At 39.4% G+C, this 20,703-nt stretch overlaps 1 protein-coding gene across 2 annotated transcripts in view; it reads left to right on the top strand.

Moving 5' to 3' along the window:
- The window catches only part of BTLA (B and T lymphocyte associated), a 34,462-nt gene continuing 14,803 nt past the window's right edge, over positions 1,045 to 20,703 (top strand). For both annotated transcript variants that reach the window (XM_005674920.3, XM_005674919.3), the window contains exon 1: positions 1,045 to 1,200. In XM_005674920.3, the coding sequence (XP_005674977.1) occupies positions 1,113 to 1,200 (88 nt within the window). In that variant the 5' untranslated portion in view covers positions 1,045 to 1,112. The remainder of the gene's footprint in view (positions 1,201 to 20,703) is intronic.

Below are 20,703 nucleotides of genomic sequence, written 5' to 3'. Positions count from 1 at the left end.
GTCTCTTGCATGGCAGGCAGAGTCTTTACTGTCTGAGCCACCAGGGAAGCTCTTAATTTAACCTTTAACCTTGAGTACTTAAAGTCATGAAATTTGGCCTTGGAAGAAAATCACCAGTCTCTCAGACAAAGACTTACAAAATCAACTTTTGTCAATGACCACGTATGTCACAAATCTAGATTTCTCACTTGGAATCTCAAATGAGTGAATTTAACTATCTTCTATTATTGGAAGCGGAGGTGACGAAAATGGTTCCACATTGATCCTGAGCTATCTCATCTTGAACTTTTCATTTCTTCCTTTATTGTTTCTATTCTATGTAATTCAGATGGTAACCATAAGAATGTTGAAGAATGCTGAAAATGGAAGTTTCCTGCAGTTGATATTCAAGATGTTATTTAGCTTAAAACTTGAATATTTAGAGAAAACATGTAGCCAGTACTAATGATGATCTTATCCCATTGATATTTATCTACAGACTGAAGACAGTTGCCTTTCCTTCCTTTGTTGAGGCAGGGTTTCTTATAACTCATTTTCTCCATAACCTCAGATGAATCTCCACTGGCCTAATGACAGGAAGCATTCTCATCTTTTTATGACATGATATTTGGAAGATAAATCTAAAATCTCTAACATAAAAGAAGTTTTGTAATCACAAACTGTGAAAAGGTGGGGAAATATATGCTTATTATAGGTAGTTTTTACCATGAATTTTCTGACCTTGGTTTGATTAAAATCTCAACCTAAATATTTCACCAATATAAATTTCTTTAGAATTTAATTGTTCATTTCACTGAACTTGGAATGAGAAAAACCCCAACGTGGGCAAAAAGGCTGACACAAAAGGAGTATTTAAGGACTGAGCTGCTTTACGGATCAAAGCATTTGAAACTGAACGGCCAATTTGACAAGAAGCAAAAACCACAGAACAGAGTCCCACCTAGTCTTTGTTTTGTTTCACAAAATATTTGGGCTCTTCTTACTGTCCTCTCCCACCTCCTCTCTCTGTTTATTTTATAGATGTCATTGAGGTAGATAACCTGATCCAACTCTGAAAGATTCAGGGGAGGAAGGGAAGCTTTCTACCTGAACATCCCTGATATAAACAGGAAATGAAGACATCACTCACTGTGCTTGGAACGGGGAAATTGTTCTGGGGCTTCTTCCTAATTCCTCATGTAAGCATTTGGAGTATCAATGGTAAGACACCGACTTCTTATATATTTCTGGGGGGATGTTAGAAGCAATGTTCTCCCTTGCTGATCTTAGTAGGATGTGTTTGTGCCTAGTGGATAATGGTAGATGAAACCAAGTAGCTGGATTTGCTCACTGAAGACATGGTAGAAAGAACATAGACCAAATTAGAAAACAGTGTTTAAGTCAGAGTTTGGCTGGTTTTCTTAAAAACATATTCTGATGGTAAGAACAGAGAATTGGGCAATGCTATAAATAGTTCAGTATACATTTATCACTATACTAGCAAAATTGTTCTGGATGTCATGCTGTTGGTGAATAAATAGCTTCTTCTTTTCAAACTGAGACTAGAGGAGTGTTGGTTAGGTTAGGTGTTGGATAACTGGGATTATACATGACTCCATGGTTACTCTGGAATGGTGGTTTAGTCGCTAAGCCATGTCTGACTCTTGCAACCTCATGTACAGTAGCTTGCCAGGCTCCTCTGTCCATGGGGTTCTCCAGGCAAGAATACTGGAGTGGGTTGCCGTTTCCTTTTCCAGAGGATCTCCCAGACCTGGGAATCGAACCTGGGTCTCCTGTGTTGCAGGCATGTGGCTAAATAAAATCTCCTTATTTGCTTCATGGGGCATGTGCCTTGAGAATACTGAATGAGACAATGCTGAAAAATATGGGATCAGTGCATTCTGTCGCTGCTTTTATTATATTGTAGGTTAAAGGTGTCATGTGATATAGAAAACAGCTTAAATTCTGCATTCATGTTTGGCCACTTTTGCAAAAATTTTATACAAGTGAAAAAGTGATGAGTTCACTTGCTCCTTTACTTTGTCAGAGATGCCCATATATTTTAAAGAGGGAGGGGCCATGAAAGACAACAGAAGTTTCTAATTCCCTGGTTGTAAATAGCCTGCCTTATCCCCGCAAGCACATACTCTTATAAGTTTCAAATCAGAAAACACGGTCACTGAAATCCTTTAACATGTCATCTTCAGTTCTGAAATTGTGTTTTGAAATTTGTCTTCATGATACCAGGATGGCACACAAACAGCTGCAAAATTAAAAAGTACCCTTTTCTTAAGCGTTTTTGTTTGTAAGTATTTCATATTAAGGGGCTTCCCAGGTGTGCAGTGGGAAAGAATCCACCTGCAATGCAGGAGACTCAGGTTCAATCCCTGGGTCAAGAAGATTCTCTAGAGGAAGAAATGGCAACCCACTCCAGTATTCTTGCCTGGAGAATCCCATGAACAGAGGAGCCTGGTGGGCTACAGTCCACGTGGTCGCAAAAGTCAGACACAACCAAGCACAACAACAACAAAGCTGGTATTGTGCTGATGAAATGTGTAGATGGCCAGCTGTATTTTTCACTTTAGTTACAACTGAGGTTAAATATTATTAAAGAGAAATCATACCAGTTTGAAGAGTGTGCAGTGCTGTGTCACACAGGAGTACAGTTCAACTCTTCTCCTCCTTTCAGTGTGTGTCAGAACTGGGTTCATTGACTGGCTCTGCCACTTTCTGCCTGACCTTGGTTTAGTTTCTTATCCTCTCTTATCCTTAGTTTCCTCACTTGTAAAATAGAGATAATAATAATTTACCTAAATTATGGGGCTATTGTGAAGACTACAGATACAATAGGTAAAGTGCACAGCATAGTAAACTCACATAATAAAAGTTTGATAAGAGTTGGACACAACTTAGTGACTAAACTACAAACATTAATGTTATTTTTGCTAATATTCTTTATACCAAACAATCCACAGAATATTCAAATAAATGGGAAACAAATTTTAACATTATCATTTAAAATAGTTGAGGTTTTGAAGCTAAAAATAGAATTAATAAATGAAGTATATTTTACAATATGTTTAGCCCAAAGTGGAAGGAAATGGCAACCCACTCCAATGTTCTTGCCTGGAGAATCCCAGGGACGGCAGAGTCTGTGGGGTCGCACAGAGTCAGACACGACTGAAGCGACTTAGCAGCAGCAGAGTGACTAGAATTATTTGAACGATAAAACAGAAAGCCTTGAACAAAGAATTAGCCAGATAGCTTATATATGTTTTTGGATTGCAGCATTACTTGAATTAAATTAGGGGTATATGTTGTTGAGGGGTTTCCCAGGTGGCACTAGACTCAATGGACATGAATTTGAGCAAACTCAGGGAGACAGTGAAGGATAGGGAAGCCTGGCGTGCTGCAGTCCATGGGGTCACAAAGAGTAGGACACTACTCAGTGACTGAACAACAACATAGGTTGGTGAGATTTGTACTCCTGACAGCTGATGACTCTATTCCTTTAAACCTCATTTATTTTAACCTTTATATCTTAGGGATTTCCTGTGATATAGTTACTGAATTCTTTACACAGGGCACAAAGTTTCAAAGTCTTTAAGAATAGTTTTAAAATAATGTTTCCTTTCCACTTCAAAGCAATGTGAGGTATGTGTATATCTTCTTAGGAATGTGGCTGCATCAATAATAAGGTTGTGAAAAAGGTAATGTTCTCTACAAACTTCCTGTTGAAGGTCCTCCTTCATAATGAAATAATTCTTGCTTGCATTTTATGTTTCTCAAAAAAATTTAGGGGGAGCTTTGTCCCTTTGTATCTGGCGTATGATTTCTGTCTGTATGGAAGTAATAGAAGTGTTAGCACATATACATGGATGGATGGGTTGATTATGCTGGTAAGAACAAGGCTCCGAGTGGAATGCTCTTGTCAGTAGGCTGCCCCATCCTCAGTGAGTGACTCCAGCTGAGAGGCCCTGGACCACTTGATGCTCAACTTATTCAATCTGAACATCAGCCAAGGATTCCAGCATCAAGCATCCAGGAGCACTGCAGTTAATGTCTGGCTATTGTGTAGACTATACATGTTCTGAATAAAGGCAGGAGGAAATCTTGAATCCGTACTCCACCTTCCTCCCACATTGTGTTTCTCCAGTATGAGTAGGCCATATCCTTGGGTCAGAGCAGAAACGCTGGAGCAAAATCTCTCATTCCTTCATATTCTGGTTTTGTAACACAGTGTCTTTATCAGGATTATTTATCTGGATATGCTTATTTGTTCCTCTTGAAATACACATGTTTTATGCCAGAAATGGAGCTCAACCTTCTGCCAAATGCCTGTATATTGTTATCACAAAAGCGCCTGCTATAAGATATGAGTAATTTATATGTAAATATCTGGGAATACATTCTGCAGTTACAGGATTTCCTGGATTAAGGTTTGAAAAGACTAATTCCTGTGTTGATCACAGCCTTGAATAGACTTTAATTAATTATTACTGAACTTTTAATTATTACTTCCTCTGTCCCACTATCAAAATTTCCGCTATTGTAATATTGAAGTCAGTTTATCTTACTTCTCTGGGACTTTCCGACTTAATTTCCATCATTTGTGAGTTTCACCTTTACTTACATTTTAGAGTTGTTGAAAGAAAAATATTCACAGGCATTTGTAACCAGGTTCAAAGATAAAACCAATCTTTTGCTTTTTTTCTTGGAAAGGCAATGGTAGAGCAGGTAAGATCATTCCAGATTACTAGATTACTCTCCCATCTCTGCCATTTACTGCTTCTCTGGTTATAACCTCTCTGGTTCTCTTTCTTCATCTAAATGACGGGGACAACTATGATATTGAACTTATAGGGATGTTGTTAGTAGTAAGTGAATTAATTCTGTAAAACTCTTAAAATAGTACCTGAAGTTTAGTAGCTAAAATTACACAGTAAGTGCTGTGTAAGTTTACTGATAATGGTTTAGTTTTCTTTTTCCCCCCATTTCGTACAAAACTTTATTAGCTTGATAGTCTCCTTAAAGCAGTATTGGGAGATCATCTCTCATTTGAGGTTTACAAAAAGTTGTCTATAAACAACTCTTTTTTTACTAAAAAATATTATTTATTTATTTGGCTGAGCTGGCTCTTAGTTGCAGCTTGTGGGGTCTTTTTCTTTTTAGTTGTGGCTTGTGTGATCTGGAGCTTCTCAGGTGGTGCTATGGTAAATAATCTGCCTGCCAATGCAGGAGATGCAGGTTTGATCCTTGGGTCAGGAAGATCCCCTGGAAAAGGGAAATCCCATGGGTAGGAGAGAGGAGCCGGTGGGCTACAGTCCATGGGGGTCTCAGTCAGATAGCACTGAGCAACTGAGCACACACATGTGCGATCTAGTTCCCTGACTAGGAATTGAACTTAGGCCCCCTGCTTTGGGAGGATGGAGTCTTAGCTTCTGGACCATCGGAGAAGTCACTATAAACAACTCGATATCATTATCTCCTTCGTTATGGACTCTGATTTCCATGGTTCTCAACAGAAGAAATTACTTGTTTGCCTGTGTACACATGCAGGGGAATCGTGTTAATATGCTTAGAATCTAAATATGTACAATATGAAGTTCACACTGAACACAGATAAGAAAAGTGATAGAGGGGCCATCTAGACAGTCATGGGGAAACATTAGGTTTGTCTGGTGGAGCTCTCTAACTTCTTTTCTCATTCCTGATAACCACATTTATCTTATAAGCATAACATGGAACTTAAATATATCACAAACAACCCATTGTCCAGAAGTGACTATGAGGAGGGCTGGGACATTTAGATTCTAGCTGGGTGGTGATTATCCCATTTCTTTTTCTTCTGTGATATTAGGAGAATTAATATTGGAGGGCCATTGGCAGTTTCTGCCCACAATGATAATGCTAAGTATCTTCTAGGGCTTTGAAGATACCAATGAATCTCAGTATAATCTCTGTAGTATAATATCTTAGGAAGGTGAGGAAGTATCTGTAAAAGAAGTAGAGATGGACTTTCCTTGTGTCCTTCCAACAGCACAAAATGGAAGGACGGTTACTCTAAACATCATGCATAGCCACTCAAACACCAAAGGCAGTATTTAGAAACGCTGGTTTCTTATAAAATGCCAAAGGTTCTCTTGAATGCTACTGTTCATGGCTTCTAAGGGATGCTCTAGGCTTTTCCTGTCCTGCTTTTTTTCCCTAAGGTCACTGTGAGCAAGGTGGAAGGCCTAGCATCTCTGAAGGACTGGCCCAGCTTTGCTAGAGTCTTCCCTGCCCAGAACTATCCTCTAAATTGTCAATTAGAATCATTTTTCTGTAGGGTCTATTGAACTGGCTAGACACTTTTGCTATTCCAGAGAGGTGATTACACACTGGCTAACACGCTCTCCACCAGTTACTCATCCTCATCATATAGGACAGGCAGAACTCTGCAAGACTGGAGTGAATCCTCTGGCCTGGGGAGACAAAGACACGACCGGTAGGGAAGAGTCACAGGGGGGTCATTTGTCACTTGGTGGGAAAGTAATGAAGAAGTACTCAGAGAAAGCATGAGAAAGCACCCAGAACAAAGATTTTTTTACTTCCTAGTTTTGACCAAGACTGGCCTTCCTCTTTAGTATAATTCTGAAGAATTTCATATCTCATATAGACAATAAAGAATCTGCCTGCAATACAGGAGACCTGAGTTTGATCCCTGGTTTGGGAAGATTCCCCTGGAGGAGGAAATGGCTACCCACTCCAGTATTCTTGCCTGGAGAATTCCATGGACAGGGGTAGCCTGGCAAGCTACAGTCTGTGGGGTCACAAAGTGTCGGACATGACTGAGTGACTAACATACACATAAAAGGACGTTTTTCTACAGAATAGAACCCTTTTTCTATCTCTATAATTTTTGTTTGGCTGGTGAATATACAGATCACTGCTGATCCCCAAAAGCAGCTGGAAGTGAGTGTTCAGAGCAGAGGCACTTGGGGCAGGCACTGTGGATTTCCACCTGGACTCTGCTGCCCACAGGCCTTGTGCCCTTGGACAATTACTCAACTGCCGTGTCACTTCTGTAAATTCATCCTATCCAAAATATAGTAATGCCTGGTATTTATTATTATGTATTGTGAACCAGCCACAGTGCCAACAACTTTCCTGTGTGTTCCCATGTGCTTTCACAACTACGCTTCTAGATAAGAGTTTGTGCCTTGGAGTTAGCCAGGCCTGGGTTCAAGTCCCAGTCCTGGCTCTGACTCCCGCCAGCTGGGGATCTTAAGTAAGTGGCTTAACTTCTCTATACTTGGTTTCTCCCACTTAAGATAAAGATAATAATAATAATAACTACCTTATAAAATTGCTTTGAGGATCAAAAGAAACTATGTAGGGTACGTAATAAGAACTCAAAAATATTAGCATATCCCTGTTTTCCTTCTGTTGGGAGCACGTAGGATGGGTTCATAGTACTTTGATAATGTGAAATATGATGCAATTGTGGGCAAGTGGCAGTGAAGAGGAGGCAGTGATTCTGAAGGCTGATTTTCCAAATGTGACAAGCTATCTGACCTGGTGATCACTGAAGTTCTCCGCTTGTCCTAGTCTTTAATATCTCAGGGAAAGGAAATGGTGCAGGCACTTTGTATACTTTGCTGTTTGACAAAAGCTGTGGCAAATACTAGAATGACTGTATCAAGTCAAAAAAAATTTCAGAGTTATGGGAAACTAGATAAAACCAAGAGCTATATGGCTTAAAATCTTAGATTACTCAATACTACTGAATCAAAGAGATAGACTTCAAACTATTCTCCAAAGTAATCACATCACATTATGAGAAATTGTAGCCCTAGAAGAAATTGTTTCAAAATGTGCTCTATAAATACCACATGAAGCAAACTTAAAGTTTTCACATACCATTTTAAGAAGAATATAGTAATAGAAAATGAGTGTGAAAATTCTCTCTATTCATTTCATGGTCTTTGTTTTTTAAGTAAAGGGAATAAATATGAATTCATACCATATGTATTCTTGGGGCGAAGTTCATTCTTTCCAGCTCCATTTTTGCTAAAGGAATTTTATATCTTATAAGTCTGTGTGTGGCTATGTGTGGTGTATTTGTGTTTAGACAAGGATGGATTGCCTCTCCCTAAGGCAACCAGTATCAGACAATATGCACAGAAAAGGGAAAAAACCTTGAACTATTTTTTCATACTATTTCTATGTTTGTGACCTCTATTATATTACATCTTGTTTGTCAGGTAAAAATGTGTGAATCCTTCATCTCACCATAAGGACTGAGATCAGCAAACCTTCATTGCATCCCTGAAATCAAGCCGCAGGGTTTTCCATTAACAAAGATCATCCTTTAAAACAGAGTTTCTGATTTTAACAATGGATGTGTACACCCTTATTCAAATTTCCCCAGATATTCCCAGCACTTCTGGAAATATCTGACTTGTGGTATGGGTGTGTTTACCACAGAGTTAAAATAATAAGTTTAATCAACACTACATAATACAACATTAAATTAGTGGTTTCTGCATGCAATGGAATTCCCCTACCCTCATCTCAAGTCACCACATTTCTGATTTTGTGAGCCAGCTTGTGATGGGAAGTAGGTCATGTGGGCTTCCTGATGCTGTACATGAGATTCCTTGAGGCTGTCTGGGTGGATGTCCTTCCAGGATCTTTGATGAGTGATTACACGGCAGCTGTTGCTATGTGTGGACTGGCCTTGCCTATGCCCTAAGTCCTGGAGGAGGAAATGGCAATCCACTCCAGTATCCTTGCCTGGGAAATCTCATGGACAGAGGAGCCCGGTGGGCTGCAGTCCATGGGGTTGCAAAAGAGTTGAACTTAACCACTAAACAACAACAACATGCTTAAGTCACTGTGTCATGGGACGCCCTAAACCACACCAGTTTGCAAAGGAGAGGCACATGTTTCCCTTCCTAATTAGTACCCATCTCTCTGCTCTACCCCTCTGCACTCTAAAGCAGGAAAGATCACACTACCAGCATCCTCTGAAGGCCTGTTTCTTCCTGAGTCAGAAGACTAATCTTCTGAGGCCTCCCCATCACATATCTGAAGTTTTTGTTAGTTGTTTTTCTACCATAGTACCTTCTGATAGAAGCTAAAATCCTGGTTCATGTAAGAGAAAATTATTGGCATATTATGTCATGGGCTTCCCAGGTGATGCTAGTGGTAAAGAACCTGCTTGCCAATGCAGGAGACATAAGAGACTTGAGTTTGATCCCTGGGTTGAGAAGATTCCCTGGAGAAGGGCATGGGAACCCACTTCAGTAATCTTGGCTGGAGAATCCCATGGACAGAGGAGCCTGGCCTGCTACAGTCCATAGAGTCGCAAAGAGTCGGACACAACTGAAGTGACTTAGCACGTACACATACTTGTCACAGTCATTTTAGCTTTTAAAAAATTATTTATGTACATATTTATGGTCAACTCAAACAATCTTAGGTCAAACTAAGGCACTCAGGCTTCATTACTGTCATTCATTTATTTCAGTGAATGTAACTATTTTGAACTTTCAATAAATGTAAGAATTTTTCAATAGAGAGGTTAAAATCTGTTGGGGTTTTCCTCATGGCAATAGTTATAATCAAGGTATATCATCTTTAAAAATAAGAAATAACTATTTCATTTAAGATTCATAACTATAAACCTCTTTTTTTCTTAGTTGTTATTAAGTTTTACAAATTACTTACTCTCTTCAGCTCCTTATGGTATTTACACCTGTGGCTAGGCTTGCTCAGCTGGAAGATATTGGGCCATCCAGTTTTTTGTGGTTGGCATGCCTTTCTGATTGGTTGATCTGGGTATCTGGATGACCACGGAGTGTCATTTCTTAAATATTTTGAGTATCACCCCAAATGGACATAAATCAGGCCTTTCTACACTACATACTTATAAGATCTAGTTTTTCTTTCGTGCTTAGGTTATAACCACTAAAGGGTATGTTGAGATGCATATATCCTTCACCTTGACATTTTGAGTCCACATCACAAAGGACTCAGGGCTTCCCTGGTAGCTCAGATGGTAGAGAATCTGTCTGCAATGCAGAAGACCTGGGTTGGGAAGATAGCCTGGAGAAGGGAATGGCAACCCACTCCAGTATTCTTGCCTGAAGAATTCCCTGGTGGGCTACGGTCCATGAGGCTGCAGAGTTGGACATGACTGAGGGACTAAGCACACATACTCTAAGGAGTCAGCTGTGTCTGTTCTGTGTCCTTAGGGCACAGACAGCATAGGAATTGTGAGCAGGGGATTTTTCTCTTCATGAAGCTCTCTCTGTTCAGTCTCAGGGTACATCATGCTTCTCACTTTCATACTTTTTCTAAGGCCATCTCCTTTTGCTATCCCTGGGAAGCAGAAGATCTCCTTTTGCCATCCCTGGAAAGATGGGAAGATCAGAAGACTGAAGCATAAACACATATTTAACTATAATATAGTAATGCATGTCACGCAAAATAGCATGGGGCATTTTGTGTGGCATCAAGTGGATGTGGGTTGCTAGAGTGTATTGTGGAAGAAGGGGGGATAAGGTTGCATAAATAAGCAGGGAATAAATGCCATTTGATGAAGGATGGACATTTTTCAGTAGGCACTGAAGACTCTATAGGGTTTCAGGCAAAAAAAAATCATGCAATTGACTTTTAATTTTAAGAATATAAACTGTGACAGTACTATGGAGAATGAATTTGGTTGGGGAAGGGGAAAAAGGTCAAGTTTGGAATGCAGAAGGCTAGTTGTTAAGCTGTGACAATAATCCTCATGAAGTAGAATGAGACCCAAATTAAGGCAGTGGCATGAAAACAAATTCAAAAGATATTTTGGATGCTGAATTAACTTAATTTGGTGGCTGAAGGAATGGGGCAGGAGACAAGGATGGCACCCAGGCTCTAGCCATGTGATTAGGTAGACAGTGATATTATACTGCGATAATAGAAAGGGCATCAGAACTGCCCTGGGGTGAAAATTGGAGGCTGAGAAGATTCAACCTCCTCCTTGAAGTTTTCTGTGATAGTCCAGACAGACAGAAAGGCTTTCTCCCTCTAAGAGATCTGAAAACTCTGAGAGATTATATCTTGTCAAGATTTAAAGAAAAAAAAATCATATTGGAAAACTGAAGAGCCAAGTGAGGCTCTTAGCACTGGAAACTGTTCCATTACTAAATAAACATGAACAGTGTGATGTCCACACTCCTCCTGGGATGTGGGCAGTAAGGGTGTACATTATCTGTACAGAGTTTTAAAACAAACAACCAAAGTCAGTCTACTTTTAATGACCACATACCAGCAATTCTGAACAATATCAGTAATAAAATGTTTCCTCCCCACCCAAATATTTTGGTCTAAGTTCTAAATAAACACTATGGTTACTCCTGAGTTTTAATAATTTATATGTAAGTTTCAAATGAGTACATTTTTCAGTACTTTCCCTTTGATAAATATTGCATCTACATGAAAGTTAACTTAGAGAACATCCCTGTTAGAGAGGTGGCCCTGCTCACAAATTCAGCTATATATGGGCTTTCCTGGTGGCTCAGTAGAAAAGACCCCATCTGCAATGCAGAAGGTGCAGGAGCTATGGGGTTCAATCTCTGGGTTGGAAAGATCCCCTAGAGCAGGGCATAGCAACCCTGTAAGAACCCCAGTATTCTTGCCTGGAGTAGCCCATGAACAGAGGAGCCTGGTGGGCTACAGTCCATGGAGCCGCAAAGAGTCGGACGTGCCTGAATCGACTTAGCATGCATACAGGCATTCACTTCAGGAGTAAATTTATAATGTTCAGAACTCCTTGAGCTTACTTTAGGCATAGTTTGTGTCTCAAACCCCTGTGGTACTACATATTTCTGCATTTAAACAGTAGATTTTAAATAAGCAATAATATCACAGTGATTAGAGAGACAAGGAAACACAATGTAAAGTTTCATTTCGTTTGTTCCATGTAAATATTTTGAATATTTGTTTAAAATTCAAAACAGTGAAACAAAACACAGACTGTGAGGTGCAATATTTGTTCATGCATGCACTAAAGTTTATATCTGAAATGTTTTATTGATTGATATCTTTATAATTGAAACGCTTTATTGGCTAATAGCTATATAGTTGTAGATTTATATTTTATAATCTTTAAAGTGTTGTTTTAAAATTAAAGAATGAATCAAGAAAACAAAACTTTATGATAGTAGTAGTGGTACAGTATAGTAATTGTTTATATTATATTTTTTATGAACTTTAGTTTTAATTACTGGAAAATTACTTATATAAACCACAATATCAGGCTGCAACTAAAGGATTCAAGTTCACACTGTTTCAGTTCAGTTCAGTTCAGTCGCTTAGTTGTGTCTGACTCTTTGTGACCCCATGAATTGCAGCATGCCAGGCCTCACACTATTTAGATACATATAAAAGTATTAAATAAATACCTATGCACTTTTCCTTTTTTTGCATTCTCTTTTTCAGATATTTTAAAACTTTCATTTTTTTTTTAATAAATTTTTTAGCCATGTGGTATGTGGGATCTTAGTTCCCCTACTGGAATCAAACTCGTGCCCCCTGCATTGGAAATACAGAGTCTTAACCACTGGACTGCCAGGGAAGTCCCTGCATTGCTTTATATATGAAGTTTAATGACACACACACAAAAAAGCCAGTTTCTTTTCTGGCCATTATATTATTTGTTTCATTTCATGATTATTTCTGAATACATAAAGAAAAGGTTGTTTAAAATGATGCACTCTGGGCATCAAGTATACTAGGTATACCCTAGCCATGGAATACATATTCTGTAATAATGCAGTAGCAGTTTTCATGAGAATTTTTAAAAGGAGAGGCTTCCTAAACCTATAGTGACATAAAAAGGGATACTTCATCCTATAAGAGCCTGGAGATAGTAGAGGTTTCATCATTCACTGCATGCATTTATTTTAATTATTTTTAGCATTGAAAATGTCCCACCCATTAGATATAAATATTTGAGGAAACAGCAGAAACAACAATAACTAATATTGACTGATAAATCCAGCCAAAAGCAACTGTGATCGGCATTCTTTTCCAGAAGATGTTTGGCAAGACAAACCCCTTGGGAAGAGCTTTGGATATCCTGAGTGTCATAAAATGATTATGTGCTGTGTTATGCTTAGTTGCTCAGTCGTATCCAACTCTTTGTGACCCCATGGACTGTAGCCCACCAGGCTTTTCTGTCCATGGTGAGTCTCCAGGCAAGAATCCTGGGGTGGGTTGCCATGCCCTTCTCCAGGAGATCTTCCCAACCCAGGGATAGAACCAGGTGTCCCACATTGCCGGCAGATTCTTTACCGTCTGAGCCACCAGGGAAGCCCATAAAATGGTTGTGCATATTAATAGTTCGGGAAAAGCAGCAAGAAAATGTCAACATGCTTGTCAGATGGAAAATTAGAATTGTATCATTTACCTCAGTGCATTATTCCTGACTGCAAACATCCATTTTAGTTTCAGGCAGGTAGACAGTGTTAACATCTTCTTTCTAGAGAGAATACCCTTGATGACTTTTAATGCCTGTTCACAAGTCTCCATCCGTTCTTTCCTCCACTCAAGAAAAATTCCTATGCTACTCAGTGTGACAGCCAATGATCTTCATCCTTCTGATAACATACAAGAACCAGAGTGATGTTTCTATTATCCCATTGCAGGTCATTGATATGGTTTGGGCTAACAGCTAGCTCATCTCCACTCGTAATCCACTTTATGCACTCCTCCCAAGCCCGCAGTCATGGAATCCTGGAACTAGTCAGGATGTTCAACAGTGCTACTAGCATTGGGTGATAGCCCAGTAGCTAAATGGAAGGGTGATTATTGTTGCTGTTTAGTTGCCAAGTTGTGTCTGGCTCTTTGCAACCCCATGGACTGTAGCCCTCCAGGCTCCTCAGTCCATGGGATTTCCCAGGCAAGAATACTGGGTTGCCATTTCCTTCTCAAGGGGATTTTCCTGACCCAGGAATCAAAATCTTGTCTGCAGCTTGCTAGGTAGATTCTTTACCACCAAGCCATCTGGGAGGCCCAAATGGAAAGGTAACATTGTAATAGAATGAGAGACCTAGATGTCTTAGAGACTTAACATCAGTAACACACTGAGAGAAGTGAAGTTGAATATATGTGTGTAGGAGAGGTTGACTTCCTATTTTTTGTTGTTGTTGTAAAATCTTTTCATCTGCTTTATTTATTTATTTTTGCCATAGTATGTGGCATTTGGGGTCCTAGTTCCCTGACCAGGGATCGAACCCCTGCCCTCTGAAGTGGAAGCATGGACTCTTTAACCACTGCATCAGAGAAGTCCCCTTTCATCTTATTTTTTAAAGAATTGAGGGCCAGTGAGGCTGGGTGGCTATCAATATCACACAGTCTGTTAGCATTTGAACAACCAGGTTTAATTGAATATTCTCATTTTTAGCTATTTATATGAACTTTATAAATACTCCAAAAGAATCAGGCTCTGTGTTTTCTCATGATAGATAAACAACATTTAAACTTCTCTCCCCATACCCCAGTGCTTATTCCATTTACTCTGAAACAACTAGTGATCTACATATCAGTCTTTTCAGAAAACCATGATCCAAGAGTGTATCAGTTCCCTGAATCTGCCATGAGATACCTGGATAGTGTACTTTTTTCCCTTCAACTTCCTCAGACTTAAAATACTTCCCCTGTCCTGTTCACTGCTCTGATTATCAAAAAGCTACTCACTCACTAAGGTTCATCTCAAATATAAACTTTCCATTCAGTTTTACCCCTATAGTCACAGTCGAAATTAATCCTCTGCACACCCAAGCAAGGTCTGCACCCTTTTATAGTGTTATTTCATTCTCTCATCTGTCAAGCCTAATTCCCATTAGAAGGCAAGCCCCTTCAAGGGAGGTACCTTGTCTTATTTATTTCTATACCCCCTAATAACTAGCATACAAGGTCCCGCTGAGCCTTCCTTTCAGTTCAGTTAAACTTGAAGAGTGGTAGTTAGTAAATTTATTCCAGAAAAGTGTCTTTGATGGCTAATCTTACCTCACCAATTAAATGATACATTCTTTGAAGTTAAAAAGCTCTTTACCTATAACTTTTGTTTTTCACGATGCTGGCACAGAGTTGCAGGCTTCATAGACTATGATCGACTTACCCAAGAAAATGAAAACAGAAATTAGAAGGCTGAAGTAGTTTATTAACTTCAGGGAGGGGAACGGACTTCTTAAAAGATGGGTTTCACTGGACCTTTCTGCTTTTGACCTCTTCCCTATTTTTGTTGCAGTTCCAACCACTTCCAGGCATAATGTTTTTAAACACTTTCTTTTGGTGAATGATTTTACCCTTCTTCCTCAATTTTTCAATAACCTCATAACCTGACTTTGAATTTGCGTAATTTTTTCTGAATTTTTGGAAACCAAAAGTATTTAAGTGACCAAAATCAGATTGATTATATTCTTTGCAGCCAGGAATGGAGAAGTTCTATACAGTCAACAGAAACAAGACCAGGAACTGACAGTGGCTCAGATCATCAACTCCTTATTGCCAAATTCAGACTTAAATTGAAGAAAGTAGGGAAAACCGCTAGACCATTCAGGTATGACCTAAATCAAATCCCTTATGATTATACAGTGGAAGTGAGAAATAGATTTAAGGGCCTAGATCTGATAGATGGAGTGCCTGATGAACTATGGAATGAGGTGCGTGACACTGTACAGGAGACAGGGATCAAGACCATCCCCGTGGAAAAGAAATGCAAAAAAGCAAAATGGCTGCCTGGGGAGGCCTTACAAATAGCTGTGAAAAGAAGAGAAACGAAAAGCAAAGGAGATAAGGAAAGATATAAGCATCTGAATACAGAGTTCCAAAGAATAGCAAGAAGAGATAAGAAAGCCTTCTTCAGTGATCAATGCAAAGAAATAGAGGAAAAGAACAGAATGGGAAAGACTAGAGATCTCTTCAAGAAAGTTAGAGATACCAAGGGAACATTTCATGCAAAGATGGGCTCAATAAAGGACAGAAATGGTATGGACCTAACAGAAGCAGAAGATATTAAGAAGAGGTGGCAAGAATACACAGAACAACTGTACAAAAAAGATCTCCATGACCTGGATAATCACGATGGTGTGATCACTCATCTAGAGCCAGACATCTTGGAATGTGAAGTCAAGTGGGCCTTAGAAAGCATCACTACGAACAAAGCTAGTGGAGGTGATGGAATCCCAGTGGACCTATTTCAAATCCTGAAAGATGATGCTGTGAAAGTGCTGCACTCAATATGCCAACAAATTTGGAAAACTCAGCAGTGGCCACAGGACTGGAAAAGGTCAGTTTTCATTCCAATCCCAAAGAAAGGCAATGCCAAAGAATGCTCAAACTACTGTACAATTGCACTCATCTCACATGCTAGTAAAGTAATGCTCAAAATTCTCCAAGCCAGGCTTCAGCAATACGTGAACTGTGAACTTCCTGATGTTCAAGCTGGTTTTAGAAAAGGCAGAGGAACCAGAGATCAAATTGCCAACATCCGCTGGATCATGGAAAGAGCAAGAGAGTTCCAGAAAAACATCCATTTCTGCTTTATTGACTATGCCAAAGCCTTTGATTGTGTGGATCACAATAAACTGTGGAAAATTCTGAGAGAGATGGGAATACCAGACCACCTGACCTGCCTCTTGAGAAATCTGTATGCAGGCCAGGAAGCAGCAGTTAGAACTGGACATGGAACAACAGACTGGTTCCAAAGAGGAAAAGGATTACGTCAAGGCTGTATATTGTCACCCTGCTTATTTAACTTATATGCAGAGTACATCATGAGAAATGCTGGACTGGAAGAAACACAAGCTGGAATCAAGATTGCCCGTAGAAATATCAATAACCTCAGATATGCAGATGACACCACCCTTATGGCAGAAAGTGAAGAGGAACTAAAAAGCCTCTTGATGAAAGTGAAAGTGGAGAGTGAAAAAATTGGCTTAAAGCTCAACATTCAGAAAACAAAGATCATGGCATCCGGTCCCATCACTTCATGGGAAATAGATGGGGAAACAGTGGAAACGTGTCAGATTTTATTTTTGGGGGCTCCAAAATCACTGCAGATGGTGGCTGCAGCCATAAAATTAAAAGACGCTTACTCCTTGGAAGAAAAGTTATGAGCAACCGAGATAGCAATTCAAAAGCAGAGACATTACTTTTCTGACTAAAGTCTGTCTAGTCAAGGCTATGGTTTTTCCAGTAGTCATATATGGATGTGAGAGTTGGACTATGAAGAAGGCTGAGCGCCGAAGAATTGATGCTTTTGAACTGTGGTGTTGGAGAAGACTCTTGAGAGTCCCTTGGACTGCAAGGAGATCCAACCAGTCCATTCTGAAGGAGATCAACCCTGGGATTTCTTTGGAAGGAATGATGCTAAAGCTGAAACTCCAGTACTTTGGCCACGTCATGCGAAGAGTTGACTCATTGGAAAAGACTCTGATGCTGGGAGGGATTGGGGGCAGGAGGAGGAGGGGACGACAGAGGATGAGATGGCTGGATGGCACCACTGACTCGATGGACGTGAATCTGAGTGAACTCCGGGAGTTGGTGATGAACAGGGAGGCCTGGTGTGCTGTGATTCATGGGATCACAAAAAGTCGGACACGACTGAGTGACTGAACTGAACTGAACTGTCTATGGTCTCAGAGCAATTGTAAATATCTAAATATTCAAGGTTTTCTAAATGTTCTGTGGAGGCCACTTGTCTCAATCTGATTCTTGAAAATCCGAACAGTTTACAATTAACTTTGAACAGTGTTTTTGAGATGTAAGCATAAATTACAGTGAGAGATTTATTAAATGATAGGAAATAGCTAAAAATGAGAATATTTATGCTGTCCAGAATATGGAAATAAAGTGGAACATTATGCTAGGTAAAGTGATACATGGAATGCAGGACCATTGTTTGCCCCCCAGCTCAACGCCTGGCTAGTCCTCAACCTTCTTTATCTTTAAAAAAGAGTTTTGATTATAATCTCAGTTATACTTATATAACTGTAAGCTATGATACTATGAATCTATTAAAGTCTGTGAACCTAATAATTTGCAATCACTGAAGGAAATTAATAAAGAGGATGGGTGGAATATGTTCCTGAAGCAAAAGTCACTTAGTCGTGTCCGACTCTTTGCAACCCCATGGACCATACAGTTCATGGAGTTCACAAGGGCCAGAATACTGGAGTGGGTAGCTGTTCCCTTTTCCAGGGAATCTTCCTCCCAACCCAGGATCGAAACCAGGTCTCCTGCACTGCAGGCATATTCTTTACCAGCTGAGCCACAAGCTGAGGAACTGTACAAAATGGGGAAAGACAGAGCCAAAAAAGAACTATAAGGGTGTAGGAAAAGAACTCAGAGAGAAAACACTCTTACGACTTTACTGGAAAAAAAATAAGATAAAAGATATGAATCGCTACATAGCGCCTAGGCACCTTGGCCTCTTTTAGTTATTTTGTTTCACCACCATACAGTGTTGGGCCCATAGTAGAATATTTCATGATTTATATGCACTCATGAGGTAACTGACAAAAAGATTAAGCAGTTGTCATGAACTGGTGCAATTTCTCATGCTCCTTTTATGCATAAGTCTTTAAAAGCACCATGTTGTTGTTCAGTAGCTAAGTCGTTTTCGACTCTTTGCCACTCCATGGACTGCAGCATGCCAGGCTTCCCTGTCCTTCACTGCCTCCCAGAGTTTGCTCAAATTCATGTCCATTGAGTCTGTGATGCTATCTAACCATCTCATCCTCTGCTGGCCTCTTTTCCTTTTGCCTTCAATCTTTGCCAGGCCCAGGATCTTTTTCAGTGAGTCAGCTCTTCAGATCAGATGGCCAAAGTATTGGCGCTTCAGCTTCAGCATCAGTCCTTTCAATGAATATTCAGGGTTGATTTCCTTTAGGATTGATGGGTTTGATCTCCTTGCAGTCCAAGGGCCTTCTCCAGCACAATTTGAAAGCATCAATTCTTCAGTGCTCAGCCTTCTTTATGATCCAACTCTCACATCCATACATGACTACTGGAAAAATCATAGCTTTGACTATATGAACTTTTGTTGGCACAGTGATGTCTCTGCTTTTTAATATGCTGTCTAGGCTTGTCATAGCTTTCCTTCCTAGGAGCAAGTGTCTTAATTTCATGGCGGAAAGTTGCCATCAGCAGTGATTTTGGAGCCCAAGAAAATAAAATCTGTCACTACTTCTATTTTTTCCCCATCTACTTGCTACAAAGTGGTGGGACCAGATGCCATGATCTTAGGTTTTTTAATGATGAGTTTTAAGCCAACTTTTCCCCTCTCCTTTTTCACCCTTATCAAGAGGCTTTTTAGTGCCTCTTCACTTTCTGCATTATAGTAGTATCATCTGCATGTCTGAGACAGGCAAGGTGGTCTGGTATTCCCATCTTTTTGAGGATTTTCCAGTTTGTTGTGATCCACACTGTCAAAAAACATGATATTCTCCAGCAATTAATAGATGGATGCTGCTGCTGCTGCTGCTGCTAAATCACTTCAGTCGTGTCCGACTCTGTGTGACCCCATAGATGGCAGCCCACCAGGCTCCCCGTCCCTGGGATTCTCCAGGCAAGAACACTGGAGTGGGTTGCCATTTCCTTCTCCAGTGCATGAAAGTGAAAAGTGAAAGTGAAGTTGCTCAGTCGTGTCCAACCCTCAGCGATCCCATGGACTGCAGCCTTCCAGGCTCCTCCATCCATGGGATTTTTCCAGGCAGGAGTACTGGGGTGGGGTGCCATTGCCTTCTCTGTAATAGATGGATACTTCCACATAAATGTACATTCTAAACAATTGAATTTGCCCCTTTGGAAGCCAAAACATTTTTTGAAGTAACCATTTCTGATGAAATTCTTTGTAAAACAGACTGAACACTTCTTTGTTTCTAAAATTGGATGGTATTAATATTAAACATAAAATTTTATTGTTGATTCAATGTTATCATTATAAATAAGTTATTAATCTGTATTATATAACATAATTATGCTCTGGGTTAAATAGGAAATAATAATGGAATTGTAAGAATTGTGAATAAAAATAAGATAAATTTTGAATCTTGTAATATTTATTTTGTTTGCTTGGAGAGAATTTCTTTTTCACATATCTTGGCTATAAATTATATTTCAGATGCTGAGGTAACCAGGTATAACCTTTCCTGATAGTTAAGGGTAACAGAACTTATTCAATAACATAGAGAATTAAAACATTTTTTCTTAGCTTCAGATTTTATGTGCAACTGACTATTACTAACAGAAGGCTCAAAGAAGATAATAGAAAAATCTGTTTCCAGAAAAATTTGCTCTTCCCACCAAAACAAAAGAAAATATATTTCTTCTATGTCAGGTCAGTAGGCAGAAATTCCAGAAGAGGTGGACAACTGCTCTTCCTCCCACTTAGGAAAACATAAAAAATTCAATTATTTCAAAACATCCTCTCTTCAGAAATTTATCTTGTACTGCATCTATCTTGTACATGCAATACAAGATAAAGGAATGGAAAATTTTCAAGGAATGTGTCATTAAAGCCATTGAAACACAAGTTTTAAAAAATGTAATGCCAACTATCATAGGGAAATATTTGTCTATAAAAATTTCTTCTCCCCCAGTTATTGAACTATACCTGAGTTAGTAATAGAAAATTACTAATTACTACTCAAGAAACAACAGCAGAGTAGTGGATAATGAATT

This window comes from Capra hircus, chromosome 1 (genome assembly GCF_001704415.2).
Source record: "Capra hircus breed San Clemente chromosome 1, ASM170441v1, whole genome shotgun sequence".
In the NCBI taxonomy this organism is placed as follows: Eukaryota; Metazoa; Chordata; class Mammalia; order Artiodactyla; family Bovidae; genus Capra; species Capra hircus.
This window is presented reverse-complemented; position numbering and strand designations above follow the sequence as displayed.